Source organism: Eptatretus burgeri, chromosome 8 (assembly GCF_056783735.1).
Source record: "Eptatretus burgeri isolate ZD-2024b chromosome 8, Ebu_testis_v1, whole genome shotgun sequence".
In the NCBI taxonomy this organism is placed as follows: Eukaryota; Metazoa; Chordata; class Myxini; order Myxiniformes; family Myxinidae; genus Eptatretus; species Eptatretus burgeri.
The window spans coordinates 105,958,030-105,978,806 of NC_140968.1; the positions used below are offsets into that span (position 1 = coordinate 105,958,030).

Consider the following 20,777-nt stretch of genomic DNA (forward strand, 5'->3'; position numbering starts at 1 on the left):
ACATTTGTTTATCCTCTATTGTTGACGGATTTGTCCATCCTAAATTGTTGATGGATTTGTCTGTCCTCTATTGTTGACGGATTTGTCCGTCCCCTATTGTTGATGGATTTGTCCGTCCCCCATTGTTGACGGATTTGTCCGTCCCCTATTGTTGACGGATTTGTCCGTCCCCTATTGTTGACGGATTTGTCCGTCCTCGATTGTTGACGGATTTGTCCGTCCTGGATTGTGGATGTATTCATCCAGCCCATATTGTTCACACATTTGTTTGTAGTTCTGTGTTGATTGGTTGTTCTGATTTTAAAATGTACAATATTCAGCATAATCGATTTAACAGAAACAATGGCTCACTATAATTACATTATTTTCAATGTGAATTGCTACGTCATTTCCTGCAATGGGTTTCTGGAAATGCTTCATGCAAAGCAGGTTGTCTTCCCGAACCAAATTTTTTGATGAGGAGCAGAACAAAAGTAAACTTTTTTTTTTATCCATGAAGAATGGACACAACCTTTTGGGTGAAGATCTGGCAACCATAGAAGAATATCTGAATCATACTAAATGTGATACAATTGGACTTGGTATGAGTGGCATAAGAATCCTGATAAAACCCAAATCGAAATCCTATATCAACAATATACAATCATTATTGGTGACTTAAATAAGCAAAAATGAGCTTAAAAAGAAGCAAATGAAGAAGTTCAGAAATGTTGGAGTGGGCAAAAGAAATGCAAGAGGATGAAGATTTATGGAAATTTCAAATGAAACAAAAATGACTCAATATGAGTGTATTTTTTTTATTTTTTTGTAATGGGGAGTCAAGAAAATGTACAAGGCGAAATGGAGCAACAAAAATAGCTGGATTTCATTTTGGCTGACCAACAAAAAAAAAAATCTGATACAACATGTGCAAAGTAGTGCTTCATGTGCAGTTTCACGACTGGCAGTGTGCGAGCTTGCCAATGATTTAAGCGAACTGGATGAACACTGCACCATACAGCAAACCAGGATGTGTACCGTGCAGTTGTGACTCAACAGGAAAGGCACTGCAGCTGCTCGTTAACAGAAACAACTTGAAATGGATCATTATATTACACTGGAACTCCCAGAGCTCACAGTGCCGTTCTCCACCAAAGAGCCCAACCCAGCCGTGGAACAAAGACTGAACGGAGCGCGCTTCGACAACTTCAGAGCGGATTATATAGTTCGGACACACCACTTGCACCTGGTTGAGTAACACCTTCAACTCGTGTCTGTCTCGCAATTTATTGATGATCAAAAGTCCCTCAAGTGAGGAAAAAATGTTGTTGATATCACTGAAGCGAGCCCGGCATCGCTGAAACGTCAACTCTGATACACCGATAAATTAAACAATGCATGTGATGATGGGCCAGCGACCTTGAAATGGCACCAAAGTAGTTGCAAGGAGATCGAAAGAGACCGCAATCTTCTTCAAACTGTTCACTCAACTTGTAGTGCTCCAATAGTGAGAATTGGAAAAAAAACACCCCAAGAATCGATGTTGTTGGAGAAAGCCAAAATAACCTGATTTGCAAATTTATTAACTCTATCAGCATTTAGCTGATTTTCTCTCTCTCATGTGTGTGTGTGTTTTGTTCATAAGGCATAACATATTCTCTCTGATAACTCCCCAAATCTATCTATCTCTCTCTCTCTCTCTCTCTTTCTCTTTCTCTTTCTCTTTCTCTTTCTCTTTCTCTTTCTCTTTCTCTTTCTCTTTCTCTTTCTCTTTCTCTTTCTCTTTCTCTTTCTCTTTCTCTTTCTCTTTCTCTCTCCCTATCAAAGTGAAGGTCATGGAAGAACAACATTGAATTGACAGTGGTAGTGGGGGAATAGTTGGGTGCAATGAGTAAAGGAATAAACGAACAGGAAAAGAAGAAAGATAAGGGAGGGAAACATTGAAATCGACCAGTATGAGGGTTGGGTGAAGAAGGGTTGATGAGGATAATAAAGGTCACCGTTTTGTCAATGATGCAATGCCCCATTACAGCAGGAATTTAATATTTTCGCACACAATGGTGTATACTCTTGCAAAAGATACTGTGAAATATTTTACATCCACCAGTGAGTGCTGGTGGACGAGACGCCAGATTGTAGCCACCCATCTGACTAGTGATGCACTCGATACTGTGCACCACCAGTCAGATGGGTGACAATGCCCTGCTTGTAAGGGACAGTATAACTGTCTATAGTTGGGTCAGCAATCAAACACAAGCTATAGAGAGCCTGGAGGGAAATGCACCTGCACCATTTACTTCACCTTTTGGTGCACATAACAAGTATGGTGAAGTCGGTGTAAATGTATTTGGTCCACGCTTGGCATGCAGGCTTGTTTCCCTTTCCACTTCCATTTCAGTCCCTTTCTGGAAAACTCATTGAAATGCCTTCTGGATCCTATTTCCGCATCACTGACACGTGCCAGGTTATACTCTACCACCAGCAGTTCTCAGCGCTGTTCTAGTACAATATGTCACTATTTGCCTCTGGCAGGCCGAACAGTTTCTGAGTAACTATTTTAAATGGTGCTGTTAGCTCGATGGATTAAAGCCATCGATCAGAGCCAGCTGAGTGGTTGTTGCTCACTTTTGGATCATAGATGTTTCACCTTCACCGCCATCAACCATTTCACATGAAGACTTCATTTGGCTAACTTTGTTTCCCTCAATCAACTTCTGAAGTAGCCTGGTGTTGGCTTCGCAGTTAGGGCGGTGGCTTGGGATCCGAGGGTCCTGAGTTCGAGTCCCGTTTGCCACTGAATTAACACCAGGGGGGTTGACTCAGCCTGTCAACCTTCCGAGGTTGGCGAAATGAGCACCAGTATACTGATAATAGGAGTACTGCATCAGTGACATAGCCATGCCCCTAACCAATGATGCAACCAGCAGCCAAAAAGGCAGCACACGATGGGAACTTCTGAAGCAGCTGTGCATGATGTAAGGACGGCTAATAATATCCCATATAGTTCGTACATTCCAAATCATTATATCCTTGATGCATGTAAATTTAGTCCACTCACAAGGTGTGAGTCAGACAAGACTGCACTCTTTGGTATATTCACCACCGCTCGGGCAGTTCTATTGAAGAGGGAAACTTTGGGATCAACATTTTGTCAACAAATGTCTGTTGGTTATTGCAATGTAATTGAGTAATCTCGAGTGTGATGGAAATATTTAATGGAGTGAAGGGTTTCCATGTCATGTGGGATTGAAAACAAATAAAAAAACAAGAAAGATGTCGTGCATCGCACGATACTTGCAAAGTCCATAAAAACAAATTTGACCTCAAATAGAATTGGCGGTTGAATTCAGCAACTAAAATATGCAAATCCTCTTCATATTTCATGTCGATCAGATGAAAATTGACAATTTTAGAAACCTGGCCTATGTTGACCTTTTGACATATGTTGACCTCAAAATACTTGTTCAATATAGACATAAAACAGACAAAAAAGGTAAACTACAAAGCTTTTCGTTGTGCTCTCATCAGGTGAAATTCACACAAAGTGAATGAGATAAGGAAGAACAACAGTCCAATAGAAACCTATCAACAAGGTCAATTCCGATTTGGACATTCTCTGCTGATGCGTCATCACCTCCCACCGATCTAGGTGGGAGGAGCCTGTTCAGTGTTCAGTTCTCCAATTGGAGGTTGCAGAGTCTGAGACGGGGCCACGAAGGCCCATGACAGAATCCTCATCATCAACATCTGTGATCGTCAGATGAGTTTGTATTCTTCCTCTTCTTTGCACAAATATGCAAAGTGAGTGGACACACTCTTTTGTTTTGTAGTGCGAAGCATCTTTTTAAACATTTGTTCATTGGGTCCAATGACCTGTTATGCAAATCCTCTTCAAATTTCAAGTGAATGGGATGAAAATTGAGGATTTTAGAAATTTCACCGAAATTTGTTGACCTTCGGCCGATGTTGACCTTTTGACCTTTTTGACTTCAAAATCCATAGGCTTCTTGCGTTTGACAAACTCTATCATTTGATGAAGTTTTGTGAAGATCGGTTTTAAATTGTGGCCTGGAGGTGATTGACAGACACAATAACACACGCAACCAACCAATATACTTGAAAAACCTTCGATTTTCACAAGTAACAAAAACCTCCCACAAACGCCGTGTGTATCGAACATGAATCCGCAATGTCCACACGTTTCACCGCGTTGACCAGGTATGTGTTGAATGTGGAAGTTCACCATTTGATAATGAACAGGCTTCATGTATGCAGAAAGGAGATCTGAGTAACAACTCACAAAGGAACACATGGGTGTTTGCAGGGAAGGAATCGAGTTGGAGGAAATATCTTGGACTGATAACAGCGAGTGCCTGGCTCTCATCGAGAAGGTAACAGAGGTGAAACGGCGAGATGCCACGCAGTCTTACTAAGCCTTGTCCCATCACAAAGTTAGTCCAACTTTTATGTCTTTTATGAACTTCCCATAATTCCTGAATAATGCATGTATATGTATGTTTATATATAGATATATAATATACATATACACTGTTTATTAATTTGAACTACTTTAAACATTGAAATAATTAATGGCATCATATTTTCCTAAAGCTCTTCGTGCACAGTTTGTTTGCCGACAATACCAAATGAAAGGTAAGGAAAGCTTAAACACAAGATAAGCTCCTCATCTACATTCATCACAAACGGTTTCCTTCTGATGTCATGCGATGACATGTGTACCTCCAACCCCATGGGAGTGTCCTGTTTTATAAAGGCCAACTGTTCTTTACGACATGTTGCGCTTCCTTTCATATGCACTCGGATTGTTGGCCTATCCTCACCTCTAAAGGATACTCCACAATGCATCCGGCTTGCCTATCACTGGAACGCCAGTTTGTATTTGGACGTGAGGTGTGGAATCGATTTTTGGGTTCCCAACACCAATGGCACCACATGCATCCATTTACCCGTCCCGCATCCACAGGTGTTTTCAAAAGCCGTGCTGCCGATGCGCACTTCAGACGGGTGCTTCGTGAGACTAACTTATAAAAGTGTCCCTTTCCTAACACGTTGCCATTGACATGCCTGTGCTATGCTTGTGTTTACAGCAAGTGGGCATCCTGGCCCTGATTAATGAAGAAACTCAGTTTCCTAAGGGAACAGATGAGACCCTTCTGGAGAAGCTTCATAAGCAGCACAGCGTAAGTGCAAATGGATCTATTCATCCCCAGCTGCTGTTTTATATCCACCGAGTCTACTGAGACTGACATTACAACAAACATTTTGTCTGAAACGAGTTATTTCTCTTTTCGTGTGAAGTCGACAAAGCGATGGGATTCTCAAACTGTGATGATTATTACTTGCTTTATCTTTTTCCTCTGAACAACTTATTAGCCCCCATTGAACTTGGTCTGAAATGGGGGCTCATAGATTTGGTCTCGGTTTTCGTGTCCGTGTGTGTGTGTGTGTGTGTGTGTGTGTGCGTGCGTGCGTCCACAATCAGATCTCGGACGTGTATGGACCGATTTTATTCATACATGGCACAAAGCAAGACATGACGGTACACATGTGCACATCATTTTGTTTCACGATGCGATCAAAGATGGCCGACTGGCAGCCATTTTGTTGTTTCAATGTGTCCCCCCAACCATTTCTCAGACATACAAGTTTTGATTTCGGTCAAACTTGGCACAAGCACAGTACATGATGGCACACACATGCACTTCACTTTGTTTTGCGATCTGATCAAAGATGGCCGACTGGTAGACTGGCGGCTACTCTAGTTGGAAAAAAAAGCCAAATCTGGTATCGAACACGTCCTCAACCATTTCTCAGACATGCATTTAACGATCTTGTTCAACCATGGAATACAGATAACAAATGATGACTTACATACTCACATCATTTGTTTTTGAGATCAGATCAAAGATGGCCTACTGGTGGCCATTTTGTTACTTAAATGCGTCCCCAACCATTTCTCAGACATACAAGTTCCGATTTTGTTCAAACTTGGTACAACCACCGTACACGATGGCATACATCATGTACGGTTTTTTAATTATTTTATTATCACTTTATTTTGTGATCTGATCAAAGATGGCCGACTGATAGAATGCCGTCACTTTAGTTGTACGTCAATGTGGGCTAGCCTTTTAACTCTGCACAGCAAAATTACTTAAACAACGGAGACGATGGCATTTTATGTCGTTTTTTTTTCTTCTTGTTTTATTAATGTAGAGGGAAGAAGGTGAAACTTGAATGCATTTCGATGATTAATTAGAACTATCTTTGGTAACCGAGTGCATGCTCAGGTCACTATGAACACGGTATTGCAAAGCATGTGATTTCCCTTGTCTGCTAAAAATGCAACATTTAGACACAAGTGTACATTTCTCGTTTCCTATCCATGATTCTTGCAGTCCGAGGTATGAGGAATTAGATCTGTGCCACTCGTGGCACTGCACATACTTGAATAACATTCAGAGAATATACAAACCTCATTGCGAATGGGCACTACATGCCCTGAAACCTAGCCTGGAGCAAAACTAGCAGCACCTCTTGTCACAAGGAAGGATGCTTCACGTGAACATCATATAAGGAAGATTGCATTCCACAGGAACATTTAACCTTGAAATGTGGATTCGGACAAATGCGCACACCTCGCTGGAGCCCGTTTGACACAACTCGCAGACATCAATGCAGAAAGGTGTGGATGGTACATACAAGACCAAGATACAGACAGCATGCAGATGGTGTGGTCGAGCAGAAATAATTGCAAATGTATTAATGACACTCACTGCTGGTTGCATCATCTCTGAGTTTGTGGAGAAGTGCCCGATGGAAAAGGGCACAATGTTGGAATGGAATGAAATTGCCAGCATGTAATGTCCTTCTCTTTTCCAAACACTTTTTTTTTGGGGGGGATACAAAGTCGAGGCTCATGGAAGAGCTGGAACATACAATGGATCAGGACACAATATGGGATTTTTAATGTTCACTCATCGTGAGATCTTTAACATTTGGCTTGGTGTTCCATCCTATGGAAAATCAACTCGAGGATGCATTTCCATCCGTTCAAAACACCCGGGTGACATTTTATTGTGACGTTGAGCATTGAACCGGGGCAAGATTTCACAAAGGTGAAAGCGCTTCCTCTGACCTATCCCACGAGCACAAGGATGGTTCGATTAACTCAAAATAAATATCCAAAAGTGAATGTGATCAGATGTCAGGCCGAGGAGTTACTTTCATTCAGGGTTAGCCAAGAAATAACTGACACATTCAAGTTCGAGTAGAATCGAAAGCAATGTTAATTAAAAATATATTTTGCAGAGTGTAAAGGACTCCCGTAAGATCTACTTCCACGCAGAAGTGGACAAATGTAGAAAGAGCAGGATCCTTGAACTTTACTTCAAGTCTGGTTCAATAATTCTGGCTCCAAGAGCCTTAAAAATAATTTACAATGTTAGAAAACGTCCTTCCAGGAATGCAGCACTCTCATCTGCCAAAATGTTTAGGGAAACTGCAAGTGCATGAGCCTCACCTGCTCCAGGATGACCCTGAAGCGTCCGTATGCTCAACAATATTGCCTTGTCCATGTAGCTGTTCAGCATAGTCCACGACATTTGACAATAAAACTGTTACAGACATTGGAAATATAGAGAACATCCCCTTAGACCAGGCTGCGAGGAGGATGACAGGTTTACTGAGAGACGAATCGTGGCAGATGAAGCTCATTTCCAGCTCTCACGTCATGTTAAAGAGCAAAACATCTGATTTTGTACAGAATAAAATCCTGAACAGTTCCATCAACGACCCTTAAACATCGCTTTGGCCATGAAGCTGTTCAGCATAGTCACAGACGTGCTGCGCATGCTCCCATACCTGACCTGACCTGACCTTACACAGTGAACGTGTCGGTTTGCTGTGGCATTTATTGGGCCGGAATCATGGGGCCATATTCTTTCTTTTCCGATGCCAGTGGGACAACTGCTATTGACAGCTGAGCGATATCGAGAATTGATAAGCAATTTTATTCCTCCAAAATGAACAGACATGGGCCTTGATGGTCAAACCTGGTTCCAACATGATGGGGCAACTGCCCATGTACTGTGCGTGCATCAATGCCACTCCTGAAGGGCCTGTTCCCACATGGTCTCAATTCTCGGTTTGGAGACGTTTCACAGCCGCGATCTGGAGACGTTTCACAGCCGCGATCTGGAGACGTTTCACAGCCGCGATCTGGAGACGTTTCACAGCCGCGATCTGGAGACGTTTCACAGCCGCGATCTGGAGACGTTCAATGGCCGCGGTCTGGAGACGTTTCACAGCCGCGATCTGGAGACGTTCCATGGCCGCGATCTGGAGACGTTTCACAGCCGCGATCTGGAGACGTTCAATGGCCGCGGTCTGGAGACGTTCCATGGCCGCTGTCTGGAGACGTTCCATGGCCGCGTTCTGGAGACATTCCACGGTCGCAGTCTGGAGACGTTCCATGTGCCGCGGTCTGGAGACGTTCCACGCACTACGGTCTGGAGACGTGCCATGGTCTGGAGACGTTCCACGTGCCACGGTCTGGAGACGTTCCACGTGCCACGGTCTGGAGACGTTCCTCATGCCACGGTCTGGAGACGTTCCACGTGCTACGGTCTGGAGACGTTCTACGGTCTGAAGACATTCCACGTGCCACGGTCTGGAGACATTCCACGTGCCACGGTCTGGAGACATTCCACGTGCCACCATCTGGAGACGTTCCACGGTCTGCAGACGTTCCACCTGCCATGGTCCGGAGACTTTCCATGTGCCACGGTCTGGAGACATTCCACGTTCCATGGTCCGGAGATGTTCCACGTGGCATGGTCTGGAGACGTTCCACGTGGCACGGTCCGGAGAAGTTCCACGTGGCACGGTCCGGAGACGTTCCACGTGGCACGGTCCGGAGACGTTCCACGTGGCACGGTCCGGAGACGTTCCACGTGGCACGGTCCGGAGACGTTCCACGTGGCACGGTCCGGAGACGTTCCACGTGGCACGGTCCGGAGACGTTCCACGTGGCACGGTCCGGAGACGTTCCACGTGGCATGGTCCGGAGACGTTCCACGTGGCACGGTCCGGAGACGTTCCACGTTCCATGGCCAGTCAGAAGCCCTGATCTAACTGTGCCTGATTTCGTCTTGTGGAGGTACCTCAACTCGACAGTCTACCAGATACCAAGGAACATTCAAGGTCATGCTGCAACTTGAACCGGAAATGGCTTGTTTTCCACTTGAAATGTTGAAGAAGATGATGCAAAACAGAGTTGTCCATGCATTTAAAGGAATACATGAAAATGGTTGACATTTGAAAGGCATTCTTTTTGAAACTTCGGTCACTGATCTAATCTCCTGAGACGAGTTTCACGTGATATGTTAATATTCTTATTTTCTTTTAAAATGCTCTTTTTACATGAGATATAAATGTCACATATTTATTCCCACCCAGAATAAACCTTCAATGACTTATTTATTTATTTAATGACTTCTTCAATGACATTTAATGATCTTTATTATTTCTTTATTCTTTACACTTCAAAATTAAGACCAATTACTGCACTGCAGTCCCGAGAAGGAAGCTGGGCACACACACACACACACACACACACACACACACACACACACACACACACACACACACACACACACACACACACACACACACACACACACACACACACACACACACACACACACACACACACACACACACACACACACACACACACACACACACACACACACATCCATGCACATACATACATCTACATACAAACACATATAAAAACACACACACAAACACGGATATATTATGTTCTGGTTAGTACTTACAAAAGTTTTTTTATTTGAAGTTATAACCTCAACTTGTAAGTAATTTACTGATTTCCCAACTGTTCGGATCGTCAGCTGGTCACCGTTTATCGTTGAGGTTTCGATCCTTTCGGCCCAGATCCTCTCCAAACGATGGATCCACAACCCTGGTCGCAGGTCCACATCAGTATAATTACTCAACATCAATGGACCCACAACCTCAAAGTTATGTCCATACAGTGTTGTCTTGTGTTGTTTCTATAATGGCCATCGTTGTAATATTTTTAACAATACGACATCATATTAATACATGTGCTTGTGTGCCTTGTCAACACATTTACCTTTTGAACCCACAGGTGAACGCGTGTTACATCCGACCCCGTGTTCTCAATCATCAGTTTGGAATCCGACACTACGCAGGCGAAGTACACGCAACACTGAAACACGCAACATTAAACCAATATCTGAACATCGATAATATATCACAATCAATCTGTTCTGCTGTTGTTATTTTTTTGGAACACAGAGTCGAGGCTCGTGGAAGAGCAAGAATACAGAACGGATCAGGAAGTAACATAACAAAATGAACGGCAGAAAGAAAAGGGACAAATGGTAAGGTCGAGGAGCAAGTGATGCGTGGGTACCGTTGAGGGAAAGGGAAGAACGCAGTGGGTGGATAATATAAGTACAAAAGCAAAAAAAAAAAGACGTTTTTCTTTTTGGTGGTTGGGGGTGGTTTAACGGGTGTAGAAAAGATCATGGTTTGGAATGGGGGATGATCTGAGATGGTGGTGACCAGCTGTCTTGAAGACCTGGAGGGCAGAATGAGATTGAAGAGAGAATGGAAGTTGTTTCCACAAGTGGGAAAAAGTGGAACAAATGAGTGGAAGTGAGCTGTGATCCTGGATTTTGGGAGTTTAACAAGAAGGGGGTTGCTCGTAGACCACAAATGCCCTGCAGATACCTGGAGGTTGGGGGAGGGGCGAGGGAGCCTTGAGAGTGCAAAGGATGCAATACCTGAAAGGAGGTGGAAGAAGACAGAGACAACATACCTGTCGGAAATGGCAAAGTCATGGGCCCCGAGACTGCCTCAACACAGGATATTCTAATGATCTTGAAAGCCTTGCTTTCCATGGCATCAAGTAGGGGAGTCAGCCCAGAGGGGAGAGCAGTATTCCGTCAAGCTACAGACGAGAGCCTTATAGGTGGCTAAGAATTCAGGTGCTCCAAGGAAGGACTTTGCACGACGGAGGATGCCGAGTCAGCGACTGGCTTTGGAGGCCAGCTTGGAAATGTAGCTTAACCAAGAAATATCATTGATGTGACGCTGGCAGTGATGCCCAGGAGTTTGAATGACTAAAATTATTTGAGAGGATTGTTGAGAAAGTAGACAGGAGTGTTTACGGCATGGTCCTTTCAGAGAGAGATCGTAAGAGTGTGAGATTTATCAGGATTGAGACATATTCCAGGTGTTTGACCAGCTTGTAGTTTTCTGAAGGTTTCAATGTCTGAAGAGAGGGAAGGGGCTGCTGTCCACCTAACTGAAGGATGAGGGATGACACGGCAGAAGGTGGAGTCATCAGAAAATGGATAAAGAGGATTTTCTAGAAAGTCAGATAGATTGTTGATGAAGATTAGGAAAAGCACTGGGCCCAGAACACTGCCTTAGGGCACTCCAATCTTGACAGGGTGAGGAGATGAAAAGAATCTGTTAACAGCCACACGTTGGCTCCAAGATGAGAGGAAGTCAGTCGTCTATGTGTGGAGTTGGCCTTGGATGCCATGGACAGAGAGTTTTGCGAGCAGTGCAGGACGTCAGACTGTATCGACGCCTCGAGATATGTTTCATGTCTCTGATCTCATGTCTGACATTGAGGCCCTCCATCCATTGTTAGGAGAGTAGAAGCAAAAGCAGCATTGCCAATGTAGAGTGACTTGGTCTGAATCCGAATTGATCTGAGATGAGGTCAGTGGAGAAAAGGAATGTTGTTTTTTTTTTTGTCAAATACAATGATTCATTCCATGACCTTGCTGACAATTAGAAGTAAGCTGATTGATCGGAAGTTAAGAGGATCCGTTTTTGCACCTTTTTTATGCAATGCAGTGATGTTGGCTAATTTCTAAGCTGATTGAAGATGACCTATGGTAAATGACAGGGTGAAAAGAGCAGAGAGAGGAAGTGCAAGAGCAGCAGAGCAGGTTTTTAGGACACGTGAGCTGATGCCGTCCGGCCCAGTAGCAGAGTCAAAGTTGAGGGATGCCAGAAACTTCTCCACCATCTCAGATGCAAAAGACACCAAATTCAGGAGCAGTTGAGTGCGACTGGGAAGGGCGGGTACAGAGAGCGAGGGGTTGGTGATACAGGTTTTGGAAGCAAACACAGAATTGAGGCATTCGGCCTTCTCACGAACGGAGTCTGCTGTGGTGCCATTTGAAGAGAATGAAGGGATGGAGGGGGAGCATACACCAGATACAGACTTAACAATGTGCCACCAGGGTTTAGAGGAGGGAGACAAGTTTGAAAGGTCAATCTTGAGGTTGGAAAGATGTTGTTTTCTGGCTCTCCCGATGGTAGACACACACTTGTTGCAGACATTGTGGAATGCATTGAGATTGCTTTCGGTTGGGCTTGCCTTCTAGGAAGAGAATGCAAGTTGTTTCAAGTCCACTGCCTCACCACTGGATTCAGTGTACGTACCGTGTGTTGGAGGATGGGTAAGATAATTGAAGATGAGATGGGATTAATCTATGAGAGACACAGACACAGACACAGACACAGACGAAACACAGAGCAGGTTTCTGTGGAAGAGTTCCCAGGCTGAATTAATATGAGGGGCAGTAGATATGGGAGACCATTCCTGAAGTGTGATGGTCGCTTGCAGTCACTGCCAATCTGCCTGAATGAAATTCCAGACTCACCAGCACTGAGGCTGCTCTCTGAGAATGGCCAGAGAGATGTTGACCTTCACAAGCACATGATCGCATTAATCATTTGGAGCAGAGGAAAAGCATGAGAGATTGGCAGGGAAGTTTGTCATCACCAAGTCCAGAAGGGAGCATTTGCCAATGACACAAATCTGTGTTGGAAAGTTCACAGATTGAGTCAGTCCCATGGAGTCATATAATTCCTTTGCTGAAGTGCCATGGATGGTGAGAGAGGTACCAACACCCAGCCAATTAGCATGGTGACAATTCAAGTGACTACATTACAGGAAGTGGGAGTTGGGATGAGTGGTTAGATGTTTGTCCATGTTGTCTGAGAGAGATGTAGATTGAGTCATCACTGTTTGCAGGACGGAACAAAACATAGAAAAACATGAGGTGGGAATGAGGGGACGTTGTAGTCTGAGGCACTCCTGAGGTTTTGGAGGTGTAAGAGCAGTACACAGAGAGTGAGAAATGGAGTTCTTGAGGGACATTGCGACTCCACCACCAGGACAGGTTTCAGGTCAGTTAAACCAGAGTAGACAATAGCCAGGGAGAGACACCAAGGTGACAAGGATGTCCTGTGGGAGGAAGGATTATTTTAAACAGATGATGTCTGGTTTATCGGCAATGGCTTGTATTGAGAGATTTTTCAGGTTGGAGTGAAAGTCTTGGATGTTTGAGATGGGGGGAGGGAAAAGGGAGGAGATGCTGCTGGTAGGGTGCAAGAACATGGAAAAGAGCAAGGAAAGGGCCTGGGGTGAATCGGGGAGGGAGTGGGCTTGAGGTGAAGCTGGGGTGGGAGTGAGGGGGTTGCAGGATTGGGGGATGCTGTTGGGTGTGCGGTTTGGTGTGCGGTGTCGGGGCAAAGCTAGGGAGGTGGTGGTTGAGGGCGAGTGCGGCCCTGGTGGTTGTCGGGCTAGGAGATGTGCATCTGCACAGATGCCAACCCTCCCGATTTCATCGGGAGCCTTCCGAAAATTCACCCAAACTCCCGCCCTTACGATCACTATCCTTATCCTCCCGAAATTTTGATATTTTTGCACTGTTCACTAATCAGAATGTACTAGTATGAGAATTGAATGAAAAGCATCGTCTGCTACGTATAGCATGTGGTAACTCCATAACGTTTGCTGCTACCAAATTGTACGTAAAAAATTGCAAATTCAAATGAGGAGCAGCGAAACATTGGGTCTGGATCTCGCTTATGCGATCATGCACTGAGATTTAGTGCATGCGGTATGTGTGCAATACAGTGCTTGCGGTATGTATGCACAGTGTATATGCATGCGATACGCTCACTGCATGCAGCTGGGCCCCGTACCAGCCCGGCGGTCGCGACCACCGTGCGGTGTTTAACAGCCGCTAGAGTTCTACGAGTCGCGCTGCAGCTGTGGAACATCGACTTCGAAGTTACCGATGCTTCAAGCCCTCGATGTTGATTACGAAATGGCAGAAAAGAAGCTTACGAAGACCAAGAAATGGTCTCAGAAGTACAAGACCGAATACAGTCTCCAATACCCGTGTATTCGAAAGTCTGAAAGAGGAATTCATCATGCGTATTGTACAGTATGCAGCGTTGATATTTCAGTTGAGCACGGAGGTCGCGATGATATTCGGAAGTACGTTGGAAGCAAACGGCACACAGACATTGCAAAGGAGAGATCTTCGAGCACGAGTACCGGTACACTTCTGAATTATTTCACCAAACAAGGGACAAGCGAGGAAGAGGATGTTACCCGAGCGGAACTTCTCTTTAGTGGATTTATTGTGGAACATAACTTGCCCATATCAGTCTCAGATCATGCTGGACCTCTATTTCAAAAGATGTTTCCAGATTCAAAAGTTGCTTCAAAGTATGGATGTGCAAGAACAAAAACTTCAGCAATAATTGGTGAGTTGTCAAATGTTACTGCTTCATCTATTGCCGATATTGCTAGACTAGCTCCATTTAGCCTAGCTACAGACGGTAGCAATGACAGTGGTGAGGCCCAGCTATATCCTGTCCTGATTTCGTACTATGACAACAGTGCTGGGATTGTGAAGCAAGGTTTGCTAAGTTTGCCTGCGTGCAAACAAGATTCCACTGGAGAAAACATTTTCAAACTGCTTGATCATGAGTTCAGTGACAGGAAAATTCCGTGGGGAAATTGTGTTTCCTTTTGTGCTGATAATGCCTCTGTCATGGTGGGCAAGCACAAAGGAGTCGCTGCTTATATCCACAAACAAAATCCAGAGTGCTACATCATGGGATGCCCTTGCCATATGATGCACAATACGGCCAAGAAGGCGGCTCAGGCCTTACCCATTGAATTAGATGACTTTCTCATCGATATTTACTACTACTTGGACAAAAGTAGTAAACGCGTCAAAGGAGTGAAAGCATTGCAAGAACTCTGTGATGCCCCGACACACAAGATTCTGAAGCATGTCGCAACAAGGTGGCTGTCCCTTGGTCAGTGCCTAGACAGGCTGATTGAACAGTGGGAGCCACGTCGCCTCTTCTTCAAAGAAGAAGTACGAAGAAAAATGCAACCAACTGTAGCCAAGACTCTAACAACGAGCAAGAAGGACGGCACTGTATCTACTGCCAGTACTGGCACTGCAGGATGAAGCACTAGTGGAGCAGCATTCACCACTACCACTGCAGTATCTGCTGCGAAGAAGACAGCAGGGACAGCACCAAAACCAATGCTGAGAGCAGGTAGCATCACCGGCCCTTCATCACGTTCATCTACAAAGCAGATCCCTTCAGAGTCGAGAAAGACTGTGATAGTCCCATCTACAGGCAAAGAAGGACCCAAGTTAAGTTCTGCTTTTGCCAAATCACTTGATAGAAGCTCAGCAAAACCTTCGAATCAGAGGTCTTCTTCCTTGGCTGCACCTACCTCAAGCTCTCTCCTCAAACGTAAAGTTGGATCTGGTACTACGAGTCTGACCTCTTCTGCTGGCAGTAAACGCAAGTGTGATCGCCCTGCGGCTAAGTGTACTACGAGTTCTACAACTAAAAGCGCATCTTCCTCAAACACTGTGCAGGAATCTAGAGAAAAACGTGTCAACAGGATGTTCTTGTCTCCACAAACAAAACTCTATTGTTTCTTCCTTCGATATGCTAACAAGCTTTTTGAGAAGGGGAATCTTCTGCTCCAAAGAGACGAACCCTGTATTCATCTCCTGCACGGAGAATTGAATGGTCTTCTGAAAGATATCTTCGTACGGTTTTTGAAACCATCGGTGTCATCGGTTGCTCTGGTAAATGTACCCTTCTCTGACAGAAATCATCAGAAGAATGATGAGGACCTCATGATTGGGAACGATGCCAAACTGTATATAAGGGAACAAAGGAGTCTCAAGAAATCCACCTTCACTCTGAGTGAGTCAGACATCCAAGGTTTCTTCAGTGCAGTTCGCTCATATTATGTGAAAGCCTGCAATTACATCTTCAAAACCTGGCCGCGAGATGATGAATTAGCCAAGCATGCTCAGGTGCTGGATGTTAAGCTACACCAAGAAGTGGGGTTTGACTGTGTGGAGTTTTTCATCAAGAAATTCCCCTGTCTGTTCAGTGGCGGTGATAGTGACATCGACAGTCTTGAGAGTGAATTCGCTCACTACCAGGCAGACGCCTCCATAGCTACAATTGCTACTGAGACAGTGAGAGTGGATGAGCAGTGGCATCGGATTTCACAGCTCACAGATCCCTGCACTGGTGCCAAGAAGTATCCTAATTTGAGCAAAGTGATGAAGGGAATCTTGGTCATTCCTCATTCGAACGCATCATGTGAGCGGGCACTCAGTCTTGTACGGAAGAATCATACTGAATTTCGTCCCAATTTGAGTGTCAAAACCCTGGAAGCTCTCTTAATTGAAAAACTAGCTCATAACACCCCTTGCTACCAGAGAGAATACAGCAAAGACATAATCAGAAGGGCTAAAAGAGCCACACAGCTGTCACTCAGCAAAGCTGCCATGGAAAAAGCAAGCAGCAGTAGTACCAGCCAGTAAGGTAAGAAAAATATTGCTTCTTTTGTGCTTTTTGTTAATCTTTGATTGTCCCCTAACTTACTAATATTAACATACATGTAACATTAAAAAGTGCACAATTTTCCCCTTTTTTTGTTCAAAAAGTGGGAATTCTTAACATGTTAAATGCTCCAAAATAGGGCTCAGAGGGCACGAGAGAGCGTCTAGAACCCCAGAGCTTCCAGGGCCCTAAGGCGGGCCCTGGACCCCGGCGCAAGGGTCGAGCGCTCCGCGCTCGAGATGTGCGCTTCGCGCACATTATTTGGTGTCGGTTGCAAATCCTCCCTAATTCTGATTTCCAAAAGTTGGCATCTCTGCATCTGGAGTGAAGCTGGGGAATGCAGGGCTGGGATGAAGCGGAGGGGGGGGGGGCGTGGCTTGGGCAAAGCTTAGGTGGTGTGGAGCTGTGATGTGGGGATTGGATGGAGTGGGGCTATTGTTGTGCAGGGATGGGGCTGTGATCGGGTGGGGCAGGGGCAAAGCCCTGGGGTGCAGCAGTTGGGTGGTGCATGGCTGGAAGGGTGCGGGACGGGGTGAGGGAAATCGAGGGGTGGGGGAGAAACCTTTTGGGGCATGGGGGTGGGGAATCCAAGAAGTGGCAGGATAAGGGTGAAGCTGAAAGGGCGTGGGATGAGGGGGAAGCCGAAAGGGGGTGGGATGAGGGTGAAGCTGAAAGGGGGTGGGATGAGGAGGAAGCTGAGAAGGAGTGGGATGAGGGGGAAGCTGAGATTGAGTGGGACGAGGGAGAAGCTGAGAGGGGCGAGACGTTGGGGAAGCTGAAATGGGGTGGGATAAGGGGGAAGCTGAGGGGATGGGGGTTGGTACAAGAGGGAAGCTGAGAGAGAGTGGGATGAGGGGGAAGCTGAGAGGGGCTGGACGAGGGGAAGCTGAGTGTGGGGGGGTGGTACAAGAGGGAAGATGAGAGGGAGTGGGATGAGGGGAAGCTGAGAGGGAGTGGGACAAGGGGGAAGTCGTGATAAACAATGAGTTTACAATAAATAAAATAAATTGCTTTATTTCATTCTCTGAAAGACACGTTTGCACTTGCTGTTTATTTACTTTCTTCACTCCAGTAAATACTAATTCCAATGCTGTAAGCATCTCTGGTTGATAAAGTGAACCATTCTTGAACTATGAACCTGATGTTCTGTCTGACTCGGATAATTATAATGGGTCCATGATATCCGGCACTTGATTATAGAGAATGTTTCGGTGAAGTGCAGGATCTTTTGTTTGATCAAGATGTCCATTGTACCTTCAGGTTCTATATAACATCACTGGGTTCTTGGAGAACAACCGAGACTCGTATCAGAATGACTTCATCGATCTTCTACAACAAAGCAGGTAGGTTTTGGAGTTGAGTGAGAATGTGAAATTCCACCCAAACAATTCCTCCCTTTATTGATTTTTTGAAGGAAATGGAGTAATGAACGTTGAATTTTAGTGTAACGGCTGCATGTCTTGAATGATGGCCAAGTCACACAGTGAGAATGGGATGAAAACATCCCCACTTCCGCCTGGTTAAATTGGCACGAATCGGCATTTCAGAACATATTACTGCAGTGAATCTGCCGCCGAAGTTGGCCCAAGAGAAACTTGCTCCACACGACAATGCTTGCGCACGTGTTGTAGGTAATTGTTTGGGTGCACACGGACTGGTGCAGAGGTGGTCCTCATTGCGCCTTGCTTGCCCCAGCTACATTAGAAGTGCACCATCTCTCCAATGAACCGTGACTTGTACCCTGCACCACAGAACCATAAACCACCGTGCACCACAGAACCAGGAAGCACGAAATAGCAGGCAGAGTCCAACAACAACAAACCATTGATGCGGAAAGCCAGGAAAATTCCAAACCACACACTGTCAGATGGCCTTGAGCCCAACAGACGTCCATTTATGGGCATGTTCCCGGCGTGTCTCATGGACTCACGCTGATCACACAATCGTGCTCATAGACCATGCCGATTGGCTGTGAACTGGAGAAGAAATTCCACACAAAGGCAGATGATAACGGGGAAAGTTGTACAAGGGAGAGAGGCGGGACATTGGGGCGGGGGAGACGAGATCTTTTGAAACACGTTCTCGACACGTTTTATAATGTGCAGGAATTGCATCACACTTACTCTGACATGTACTATGAAATAACTATTCTCATCTATTCCCCCATTTTACCCCTTCAACCAGATCCATAACAATAGATTCATAGTGAAGAATGTTTGACCCAGAACAAATTAATTCCCAGAATGGTTATGCTCAGGTGCTGTTGTTGAGTGGATCACCATGCCTAGCCGTGTTGACTTACTGGGTTCTTCCAGTCTTTGTTTTAAATCTTTCCGTCTTTCCACCACGGCTAACTGCAGTCCTTTCACATGGATGCCACCTGAGATTTGTTACCAATTTGAGTCACGTCTTTTAAATTTTTTTCCATTTTTTAATTAATAAATATTTAAAATTGTACCAATCCTTTCTTAGAGACCCGCATAATATGGAAGCACGTGCCGCCTGGGCGACCAGCTTAGCAATGACCAAATCGCATGGGCTATCGACTGGCCAAGGCCACCAGCCGGGTTCAACACCTCAAACCAGGGTTACAGGCTTTAGGTCCTGATACCTCAATAAAGGGCACAAAGTCGACTGAGGGTTACCTCCTCACGCAATGCGCCAGTTGGATGTATAACCGAGCGGCTGGTGATGATGCACCGTACATTTGTTTACTGATTGCTAATCACATTTACCAAATGATTCACCTTAAGAGTACCGATTGTGAAAACTCAACCACTTGTACAGCAAAAATCGAGGACAGGCAGGAGTAACCACAGTTCATGGGTTGTTATTAAATAAAAACCACAGCAAATCATCAATAAGTAATACACAATCAAGTAACAACCCAAATCCCCCCAAATTACCCACAACGTGATCCCAAGTGACACAGATTTCTTAAGAATCTTTATCTTCAGGCTCGTTCACTCACTCGTCAAGAACACAGTACAAGGAATACAAAAAAACAATGACGAGAGGTGGCTTTCAAACCCGGAGGCAAGCGGTGCAGGAGTCTGGACACAGTTATTGGCAGCGGTGTGGTGGAAACCGCCATAAAATCCCTCAAGCTCTGTAACTGTGGCTTCCTTAAAGCCCTCTTTTCTTTTGGGTTGAAATGTTGACCGTGACACTTCCTTGTGCTGTTCCTCCAAACGGCTATATATATATATATATATATATATATATATATATATATATATATATATATATATATATATATATATATATATATATATATATATATATATATATAATATCTTCATCTTCGTCTCTCTCTCCCCTCTCTCGTCTCTCTCTCCCCTCTCTCTCCCTCTCTCTCCCCTCTCTCCCCCTCTCTCCCCCTCTCTCCCCCTCTCTCCCCCTCTCTCCCCCTCTCTCCCTCTCTCTCCCCCTCTCTCCCCCTCTCTCCCCTCTCTCTCCCCCTCTCTCCCCCTCTCTCCCCTCTCTCTCCTCTCTCTCTCCCCCTCTCCCCCTCTCTCCTCTCTCTGTCCCCTCTCTCTCTCTCTCTCCGCTCTCTCTCTCTCCGCTCTCTCTCCCTCTCTCTTTCTCGCCTCCCCCTCTCTCCCCCTCTCCTCTCTCTCTCTCTCTCTCTCTCTCTCTCTCTCTCTCTCTCTCTCTCTCTCTCTCTCTCTCTCTCTCTCTCTCTCTCTCTCTCTCTCTCCCCTCTCTTTCTCTCCTCTTCCACTCTCTCTCCTCTTCCTCTCTCTTCTCTCCTCTCTTTCTCTCCTCCTCCCTTCTCTCTCTCTCCTGCCCATCTCTCTCCTCTTCCTCATTTCCTCTCTGTCTCTTCCCCCCTCTCTCTCTCCCCTCTTCCTCTCTCTCTCTCCCCTCTTCCTCTCTCTCTCTCCCCTCTTCCTCTCTCTCTCCCTCCCCTCTCTGTGTCTGTCTCTGTCTTTCTCTTTCTCCTTCTCAGCAGTTGTGTGTCCCAACTGAGCTTCTTTCTTGAACAGCCTTAACTGAACACGCAT

At 45.3% G+C, this 20,777-nt stretch overlaps 1 protein-coding gene across 1 annotated transcript in view; it reads left to right on the plus strand.

The window, feature by feature from the left end:
- Positions 1-20,777, plus strand: part of LOC147022487 (unconventional myosin-X-like) — a 304,547-nt gene that overhangs the window by 44,853 nt on the left and 238,917 nt on the right. The window contains exons 13-16 of the mRNA XM_085893432.1: positions 4,304-4,370; positions 5,088-5,180; positions 10,178-10,246; positions 18,031-18,113. Coding sequence (XP_085749558.1) covers positions 4,304-4,370; positions 5,088-5,180; positions 10,178-10,246; positions 18,031-18,113 — 312 coding nt within the window. The remainder of the gene's footprint in view (positions 1-4,303; positions 4,371-5,087; positions 5,181-10,177; positions 10,247-18,030; positions 18,114-20,777) is intronic.